This window comes from Elaeis guineensis, chromosome 5, assembly GCF_000442705.2.
Source record: "Elaeis guineensis isolate ETL-2024a chromosome 5, EG11, whole genome shotgun sequence".
Lineage (NCBI taxonomy): Eukaryota > Viridiplantae > Streptophyta > Magnoliopsida > Arecales > Arecaceae > Elaeis > Elaeis guineensis.
Window position 1 is genome coordinate 129835123 of NC_025997.2, and position 9658 is coordinate 129844780.

The 9658-nt window shown below is 37.5% G+C and overlaps 2 protein-coding genes across 2 annotated transcripts; one reads left to right on the forward strand and one right to left on the reverse strand.

Annotated features, from left to right (window-relative positions):
* Nucleotides 1–1397: 1397 nt before the first annotated feature.
* On the forward strand, nucleotides 1398–2886 carry LOC140858202 (metallothionein-like protein 2). Its single transcript, XM_073258580.1, has 3 exons — nucleotides 1398–1524; nucleotides 2165–2242; nucleotides 2512–2886. Exons 1-3 carry the CDS (start codon nucleotides 1460–1462, stop codon nucleotides 2600–2602), a joined length of 234 nt encoding a protein of 77 aa, XP_073114681.1. The 5' UTR covers nucleotides 1398–1459; the 3' UTR covers nucleotides 2603–2886.
* A 28-nt stretch (nucleotides 2887–2914) lies between these two features.
* Nucleotides 2915–9314, reverse strand: LOC140858201 (kinesin-like protein KIN-10C). The gene is given in 17 exon segments (XM_073258579.1): nucleotides 2915–3842; nucleotides 3996–4034; nucleotides 4121–4189; nucleotides 4275–4296; nucleotides 6037–6083; nucleotides 6162–6439; nucleotides 6547–6634; nucleotides 6708–6848; nucleotides 6964–7101; nucleotides 7185–7362; nucleotides 7465–7766; nucleotides 7852–8057; nucleotides 8163–8294; nucleotides 8297–8333; nucleotides 8456–8656; nucleotides 8754–8919; nucleotides 9013–9314. Coding segments are annotated over 17 exon segments (2271 nt in total). The 5' UTR covers nucleotides 9195–9314; the 3' UTR covers nucleotides 2915–3797.
* Nucleotides 9315–9658: the final 344 nt, after the last annotated feature.

The following is a 9658-nucleotide window of genomic DNA, read 5'->3' on the forward strand; positions in this document are numbered from 1 at the left end:
AAATAACTTGACAATCTAAACCCAACGTATCATATCATTTGGAATCTTAACTACAATTAAGTATAGGTTATGCTTATCTAGATAATTTTGTACTTAATGTCATGACATGGTTATTTTATACGGGAATGATACAAGAGGGGATGCGATGATGGGCAATTGGATGATCGGCATTGGTGTTTAGTTTGACCAATTTAGTATTTATACATTCCATAATCCTGTTAGAATTTATTTAGCCTTTCAAGTCACCCTCACGTATCCAGCTTTTTCTTCTACTTCTTTTTCGATGGTTGACAACTAAGAAACGAAAACAAATGGGATTATTTTTTTTCCTTTTTATTTTTTCCTTTTTGTTTTTAGTTGGTGTCCATCAATGGAATATAGGTGAGACCTAGTCCAACTCACATTCAGCTTGGTTAGATCCGAAATATAAATCAAATAAAATGACAGTGAAAGCATTTCCAAAGGGCAATCCTTGGTAATGACAAGTATTCGGACATAACCCATGAAATACATCAAATTTCATGAGATCATTTGTTCGGCCACTATAATAATGCATAACTAAAACTAATATTTAGTATAAACAAGTTGAGAATCTTATCCCATTAAACTTAACCCTTTAAGAATAATCAACAACACAATTCACCTATATTATAGACATCAAGTTGGGAAGGCAATTGGCTACTTGCTTAGCGCGTAGCAAATATCGTGATAATTCAAAATATAATATTGTAGGCTGCACAAATACGTAGTTAAGTATCTCATCCAATGAGGAAGAGAACTAGTATAGTAAAATTGTAATGACTTAGACCTCCACCACGTATAAACAGTAATGATGTCTTGCCGGTTAGCTTGCAAGTTGAAGTTTATACTCCACAATCTTGGCCTTCTCAAATATGCTTTAAAATGCTATTAGAAAATGTCATAACACCATGCTCGACCATACAAGTTTCTTACGTCAAAACACAGTTGGCATGGAAAATTAGCACCAGATGCTATGAGTCTTGATTGACCAACCCTGCTGAACCTATCACGGTATCATTTTGTTCTTCTTTCCCTTGTTTTGGGTTACGTGGCATTACCTAAATTTATTTCCAATCGACTGCGAACAGAGTGGATTCTCCAAAGTGGACAAATTAAAGATGGCAAAATCCATGAAACACGCACATAATTGACAAAGGAAAGTGGAGGGTAAAAATTGTAATTAACGTAATTGCTGATAATGACGTGGTTGATAAACAAAACCGCGTTGTTAGACCGATAGCTACGTGACGTGAATCCCGAAACCATCCACGTATTGGGCACTACTTCGAGAATTTTTCAACGCATAGAATGATGACACGTGGACGGTGGATCATCGACACTCTCTCTCCTCCCTTCTATAAATTCAGTCTCGGCTTCAATCTTTCCGTGCAGTTGGAGCTTATTTGGTTGTTGTAGTTCTTCATATTAGGAGAAGAAAATGTCTTGCTGCGGAGGGAGCTGTGGTTGTGGATCTGGCTGCAAGTGCAGCGATGGATGTGGAGGGTATAAATATCATCCATATCATTAATTCTTCAACTGTGACACTCTTCTTCATGATTTCAATATTATGAGTTTCTTTCTCTTTAGTTTTCTTCCCCTGGCCAGTTATATATGGTTCTTTGTAGCTTATTAGTGGTCTTTGGGCTGTGATAAGTTCCCTAAGGAGTTTAGGTAGTTCCTTTTGTTTCCCTTTTAATTCATATCACTACTTTTTTTTTTTTTTTTTTTTTGCAATTATGAGGGACTAGTTTTCTGTATTCTGTTATCACTTATTGATATTGGAGGCCAGGCATGAGAATTGTCATCTGATCATTAGATGATTCAAAGATGTATTTTCTTTTCATTTCATCAATCCATGCACTTCCTTTTGTCACTCTGTAGAAATTAGCAGTGTATTCGTGTTAGGAAAGAACGAGGTCTGTCTTCTTCATTATTTTTCTCGAGATATTACATGCTATCTTGCCGAACCTTTTTTCCCCTATGATGTGTGTTTTTTTTTTTTTTTTTTTGTGATTCCAGTATTACCTTTTTTTTCCCAAATTTGCTACAAATTCATCCTTTTCCAACCTTCTGTATTCTGGTTGTCCAGATTGTCTTTTCTTGTATGCTATTTCTGATTTCTTTATTCTGTTCTGGGGTGCAGATGCAAGATGTATCCTGATTTGGCTGAGAAGACCAGCACCTCTGAAACCATGATCCTTGGAGTTGCACCTCCGAAGGGGTTTGTTTCTACCATGAATTTTAATTATTAATCCTCTCTTAAAATTGTGACATGAATCCAAATTATTAAAAGGAGAAACAATAGGATCATATTATATGGTATACATAGTTTCCTTGCTCATTTTCAGAAAAATACTACTTATGTTTCATGGACCAACCAACCTTAAGTTTCTCTCTACTTAATGTTTAATTTAAGAGAGAGACCTTAATATTACTGATGATAAATTTTGGCTATACATAACTCTTCAGCTTTTCTACTCTTGATTATAGGCACTCCGAAGGGTTTGAGATGGCTACTGGATCCCAGACCGAAGCTTGCAAGTGCGGATCCAACTGCACCTGTAACCCCTGCACCTGCTAATAACCCAGCGAGGTGCTTGCCTTAAAAGCCTAGGTTTGCAGATATGCTGGTGTGGTGTGTGTCGCTTTGTGTGAAGACTAGTAAATCAAATAAGAGGCCATGGCTACAAATTACATGATGAGGTCCTCTCAGTAATAGTTGTTGCTGTGGCCATCATGTGTTGGGATTGCTAAGCTACTGTTTATGGTGTGCTTGTTCTATGTTATGCTCTTCTTGATTTGAGTGGAAACGTTGGATCCATAGCAATATTATTTGTGCAATGTCTGGAACTTGCCATTTGAAAATTTGGCTCTGCTTGTATTGTACAATAAGTTGTCTATTTTCTTATGGTCCTGAAACTTGCTTGGCCTGTGCCTTCAGACAGATTGATGGCTCTCATAAAAAAAAAAAAAAATGTTAAATGATACAGCATCATCATTTTGATGAGTAAAGGCTAGTCCTATTGATGAAGGGTTGCATATCAGAAAATGTCAAGATTCTTCTTTGCCAGCATTAATGCTAAAATACTCTTCAGACATGGTAACAATAACATGATTTCCCAAGCAAAACCAGCATGAAATACATAGCAATAACTTAAAAAACTATACAACCTGATCATGGAGGAATAATAGCAGCAACAGCAACAACAACAATGAACTAAAAGGTCCTATTGATGGCTCTCATAAAAAAAAAAAAAATGTTAAATGATACAGCATCATCATTTTGATGAGTAAAGGCTAGTCCTATTGATGAAGGGTTGCATATCAGAAAATGTCAAGATTCTTCTTTGCCAGCATTAATGCTAAAATACTCTTCAGACATGGTAACAATAACATGATTTCCCAAGCAAAACCAGCATGAAATACATAGCAATAACTTAAAAAACTATACAACCTGATCATGGAGGAATAATAGCAGCAACAGCAACAACAACAATGAACTAAAAGGTCCGAAGGAAAACAATAAACCTGACCACCAATAAAATTGACCCTGAAGGAGGATTTATCAACTCAGGCTCTCTGAATGTTCTAACTTCTAGGAAGCAACTATGATATGTTGCCACACTTAAGTTATAGAACAAGAAGCTGTAGCCACAATTCAGCAATCAGTATAAGTGGGTCATTGCTATATCTTGATGTTACAAGAAGCTGCAGCCACTAGATCAGACCAGATGAATTGATATCCCTTCTAAGCCTATTGCACAAAGAACGTCCTGTTAATTGAAGATTCCTCTGGCGGCTCTTCTAAACATGCCATTCACCTGTAGAAAGAAATGGGTCCATCAGTGACATCTATCTCTCTATTTTTTGGTAAGGAGATCGCATAAAGGCATCTAAAAGAATTCGTGTATTAAGTATTGGACACTTAAGTGCATCATAAAATGATGAGTCATTTAAAAGACTTGACAATCTACCTGTTTGGAAGAAAGGCCTATCTTCTCCAAATCAGAGAGCTGTAACCATCATTAATTTATCTTTTTAGCACATGATTCAAGTCATGCATTTTTACATCTAACTTTTGAGGTTTAGATTAGCTTACTGATTTCAAAGGCCTGGGTGTGTGCTCCCGCAGCTCGAGGATGTATTCTGCTCTTTTTTGACCAATGCCCTGGTGATAGAGTAGCAAGAATTAGCCTTTGGGTATGATAAATTTGTTCTTCTTGATATATGATTAACAAAAGATCTCTTAATACCTTTAACTGAATAAGCTCCTCCCTGTGTTGGTAGAAAGCAGAAGAATTTTGTATCAGTCAGTTAAAAATTTCGAATATGGTATTACCATTAATGCACACAAAAGCAAAATTAATCCTTACTTCCCACTTCAAAAAATTGTTTTTTGAATGCAAACATATGCTAGGAATTCAATATACAAAATACAACAAACAATATTCAACTTGGCATTTGTACAGCATATAGCATGTTAAAGAAAAAATACTGCAGCATTATCTGAGTTTGTACATGTGTCAAAACTTGAATCTTGTTTAACAGTTTGGGGTCCTTCAAAATGTTGTTTTTTTGAATGCAAACATATCCTAGGAATTCAATATACAAAATACCACAAACAATTTTCGGCTTGGCATTTGCACAGCAGCATGTCAAAGAAAAAAATACTACAGCATATCTGAGTTGTACGTGTCCAAACTTGAATCTTGTTTAACAGTTTGAGGTCCTTCCTGAATGATAAAAACATGATAACATGCTTAGTAAAACTCAAGAGAAAACAATTATCTTCATTCCAAATCAAATAGTATAAACATCATTGCAATCTGTAATTTGTGGCAAAACTTTTTTGTTGGCACTTGCGATATCTCCATGATCCAAAAATATAATGACCTAACTGAAGATAATAGTGTTTAATAATTTCAGTAACTTACACCAGCAAGCTTTAGAAAGAATTAGCACCACCTATTGAACTGTAGATACTTACATAAAATTCTTGATTTTCCACCCCCTATCTCAACCAAAATCTCTCAAACATCTGGTAATTAATGTTCTACTCAAATTTGTATTATCACATCTATGCTCAAAGCTGGAAGGGATATTCTATCATGTTCCTTTGCATTATTCACTGCTTTCTTTCTTGTCCATCTTGCTTTAAGGCTAGGTTAAACAGAATGTAAACTCAAAGGAGAAACAGAATATGAATGAAGAAAATTCACAAGAAATGAACAATAAATAAGATATGGAAGACAAAATGGAAGATACAGAAGATGGATACAATTTCCAAGCTTCCCAACGTGACTATCATGGATGCTTTCAAATCTGCTAAAAATAAACAAATATAATTATCACTTGTTGTCTTCTGCTTTCCCCCACTTATCTTGCTTTAGTTGAATGAGCTCATTTTCACATAACAGGTCGATTTTGTCCCTGTGAACCTCAGTTTCCTAATCCCTCGTAATCACCCAATCATCAAGAAGAAAGTACTAGACCCAATCTTGCTTTGACTGATAAATGGATTCAAGAAGTTCTAGATCAAAAACCATCAGTAACATTGAAACCCATTAATACTTCAATAATTACAAACAATATTAAGCAGTGTTCTCCAAGGAAGTTAAATCTCCGAAACATTTTCGAGAATCTTAGTCCAAAACTTTTGATATGAACCAACCTCCTCTTACAAAGTCCATATGACATTTTCCTAAAGGAAAAAAAAAAAAAAATGGCTATGCTATTTAGGTCATATTATAACTTTTCCAAAAATATAGTAGATATCTTTATATTCCAGATTAATCATATTACGCAGTTCTTAGTTCCTTTTATCATGCTTCAACATAATCACCACTAAACTCTAAACTAAAAAGGAACTAGTAACTTTTATGGTTGAAGATTATAATGCCACAAACAATTCATTGATCAGAAATTACTTCAGGATGCAGATTGAAGGAAGCATGCAATGACAAATTCGCAAGAACTTTCCAGATGATCTTGTCACACTGGGAGAGCAAAACTTACTTGCTAGCAACATTCAAGAATGCAAGATATTCCTGAAGAAGAGACTCCTGTGCATGGAAATGGCATCGTCAGTAATATAAAATATGATTGCCAAAACAATGACACCATTAAATATCGATGCAAACCTTCAAGTTAGAGCTCAATGCATTGAATTTGTCAAGAGGGGTGCCAGAAATTCCAACTTCATCCCTCTCGCAAGTTGATTTTGGAGTTTTTGGGTCTAACAAAATGAGACAAACGCAGTCATCAGATGACAGATGCTTGACTGCTCCTATGTTGGATGAAACTGGAGACAGAACTTTTCTAAGAGAATTTTTCAATTCTCTAATCCTTTCAGTGGCTGCTGGCGATCCCACATTATTTATAAAAGGAAGATGTAAATTCTCCTTCTCAAAAGGGGTTCCTACACAAATAATTACACAAAAAACAACAACCTAGATATGAGTTCCTCATTACAAACTAATAAAAATTCATATGACATTGCTGGAATTTTACCAAACCAACTGATACCAGGAAGATCAAACGTCTTGGAGAACTTAGCATCATCAGTATTCTCTCTGTTATCATCATTGGATCCAATAAGGGACAATGGTACAACCTGCAAAAGAGTTTCAAAATGAAATTTTGAATTTATACGTTCTTTTTAACAAGGCTTAATATTAAAACTTTACCTTAGACGGCTCTAACTGATCACCACCATCTTGAGTTGCCATATATATCTCAGAGTTCTCATATTCATGAAGGGATGAACAATAATTTAGCAGACCATCATCATGTTCTTTTGAATAGCTAGCTCCGCATGAGTGCATATTCTATTAAAAAAAAATCAAAAAAGAAATGATCAAAAATTCAAGGTACACCAAGGAAGAGTTTACATTCACATATTTCCCTTTTTTCCTATTAAAGCAGGAATGGATAAACACAAACCTCAGATGTCTTTTCTTGAACCCTGTCATACAAAGCGTGTGTGAGACCTTCACAGATCTCATCCTTTACAATGCATGAAGAGCTGTCAAGCCTGATGTCATGCTGGACTTCTTTATCTACTTTGAATGGACCTATTTTCTGATAAAGAAACATATATATCAATTATAACATAAAAACGAAAAACTGAAACGCATGGAGTATGCATGAGGGACCAAACTTACTTCCTTCAAGAGTGATGCATTATCTGCAGCAAGATCACTTGGAAATATGTTTCCCTGATGCAAAAATGAATGTGAATTAGGGAGAGCATTCATGTCTGGGAATAATGCGCCGTCTGGTTGAAGATGAGCACATACTTTCTTAGCAGCTGAAATAGGAGCCCCTGAATCAAATAGCTTCCTGTGAACAACACACCAAGTGGAACAAGACATATTATGAGCAAATAGAGGGGATATAAAGAGAAATTACTAGGTAGATAAAAAGACTAGAAGAGAGATTGACCTCCCCTTAGTGGCACCCCTATCAGCAGTCTTTACTTTTGCAGAAGACCGGACTGATCCTGGTTGCTTTAGATAGCTAATAGAGGTTGGAGTTTTGCCCACAAACGGAGAACAAGGGCCTTTTATTCCTTGAATTCGCTTGGTCTTGCCTTTAGATTCAAGCCAGGCTCGAAGCTTTGCCTCCATATCAACTTTCACTTTTGGGATCTCCTTTTTGTTGGCGGATCCTAGATAGTTTACAATCTGGCGAGAGCGAGCAGCCAAGCTGACAGTGTGGACTGCTTCTTGGTAGGACACTGGATTCTGCACCAAAAAATCCAGTAAACTTCAAGTGCACATCAAAACAAAGCCACCAAAAAAAAATTTCCAGCATATCTAAAATTCCTACGAGACAAGCGATCATCAAAGCACGACTGGTCCCTCCCAGTGAATCCTGCAATATCCTTGTCAGTTTGCTGTCTCGGTAGGGAATCCATGGCTCGCTGTTGTTGAGAGCATATATGACGTTCGATAAAGCAAATAAAGATTGATTAATCTTTGCACTCTCTTGGAGGCGGATTCCTTCATTGCAGGTTCTTCTGTTATCTTCATTACCTATAGAAGATTTAAAAAGAAAATATAAACTACAACAATGTCGCTTGAGAATATTTTCAGTAATCTAAAGAATTGAAAACAAAAAGCTCTCGAGAAAGCAAATACCTGCCAAGTCTATGAGATTAAGCTTCCCTTTAACAGCACCATTCGTAACAGCAATTGCAAGCACTGCATGGCTTCTGCTGGAGACGTCATTAAGACCTGTGTGCGCTACTTTTCTCCTTTGGACACCAGTAGAAAAACATCACAGAACTCATCCATCGAGTGCACTGGGGCCTTAAAATCATAATAATAATAATAATAGTAATAAGAAGAAGAAGCAACAACATGAAAATTAATCAATTTTCAACTCAGAAAAAGGTGGACGGCTAAGTATGTGACTAGCTGCAAGACCTTACCCAAGAAAGTCCCTTCATTTGAAGCCTTCCCTCTTTGTCATCAAGAGTCATGATCTCCTTCGCCTTAGGCTCTAACAAATCATAGCACCGGTCCATGTAAATTTCATAGTATGCAATCTCCACGGAGCCTTGTGCGTTCTTGCACGAAGAGAGAATGGTTGACATCGCTAATGGAATCAGGCCTGGTTCATCCTCCGTTCCCTGCTCCGTCAACCAATCGAGTCATGATACCTCTAATAGAGAACAGAAGTGGAGAAATATCATGGTATCAGGACTCATATTTATCTAATCAACTCACCAGCATCGTGTACGTCTTTCCACTACCTGTTGCCCCATAAGCAAACACAGTGGCATTTAATCCTTGAAAGATCCCCGGAATCACAGTACTGACTTCCCTCTGGAAGATCTGACCCACTCGGTCTTCTTGCCCAAAGAATGAATCTAAATGGTAGCACTCGTTTCGGCTGCATGATGAGATCAAGATCAGAACTGGCGACCCCCGAACAGAAGAAAATGTAATTTAACCTTCAAACTCTAGAATTGAACAGGGGTGTCACCTTGTCCATTGGTCTTTGATGTGAACGGTGACTTCCTGACCAATATGGTTTTCCTGGTCGAGCAGAGTGATACATGGGATCGGGCTCCTCTCCTTGGACTCGATCTCCGAAGGAAGAAAGGGACGAACTCTCAGCACAACTCTGACTCGGGAAGATTGAGAATTTGCTGCTGCGTTTGCCATCGCATAGAGAGAGAAAGAGAGAGATGGAAAGCGGTGTAAGGTGATTGACCGTTGCTAGAGGAAGAAGAGAAACAGGGAGAAACAGAGGTGTGGGAGAAAGGAACCGGGGTTGCAGGTTGGTTGACCGTTGGAGCTGGTGGACCGTTGGCGGAGAGCGGTTTGAATTTGAACTGGGTCGCGGTCTGGTGGACCGCGTGTCAGAATAGGGGCAAAGCGCACCAAAGGAAACACCCCGGAGCGGGCAAACCGGAGGAAACTCGTGAAGTCGTAAAATGGCTAAGTCCACGTAGAGGGTTTCGCATCTGTTGCGGTACACCGAGCTTAATTTAAATTTCGAACTTCGAATTCTCACAGCAGAAAAAGGTAAATGCAACTGGACCGATCCATCTGCTTTAATCCAAGTACAATCAAATCTAGGCTCCAGGCTTTATGTAATTTATTTATTTATGTATTTAAGGGATGGA

Coding starts and splice junctions, on each gene's coding strand:
- LOC140858202 (XM_073258580.1), top strand. CDS start 1,460: ATGTCTTGCTGCGGAGGGAGCTGTGGTTGTGGATCTGGCTGCAAGTGC. Junction 1,525..2,164: donor TGCAGCGATGGATGTGGAGG/GTATAAATATCA, acceptor TCTGGGGTGCAG/ATGCAAGATGTATCCTGATT. Junction 2,243..2,511: donor GGAGTTGCACCTCCGAAGGG/GTTTGTTTCTAC, acceptor TCTTGATTATAG/GCACTCCGAAGGGTTTGAGA.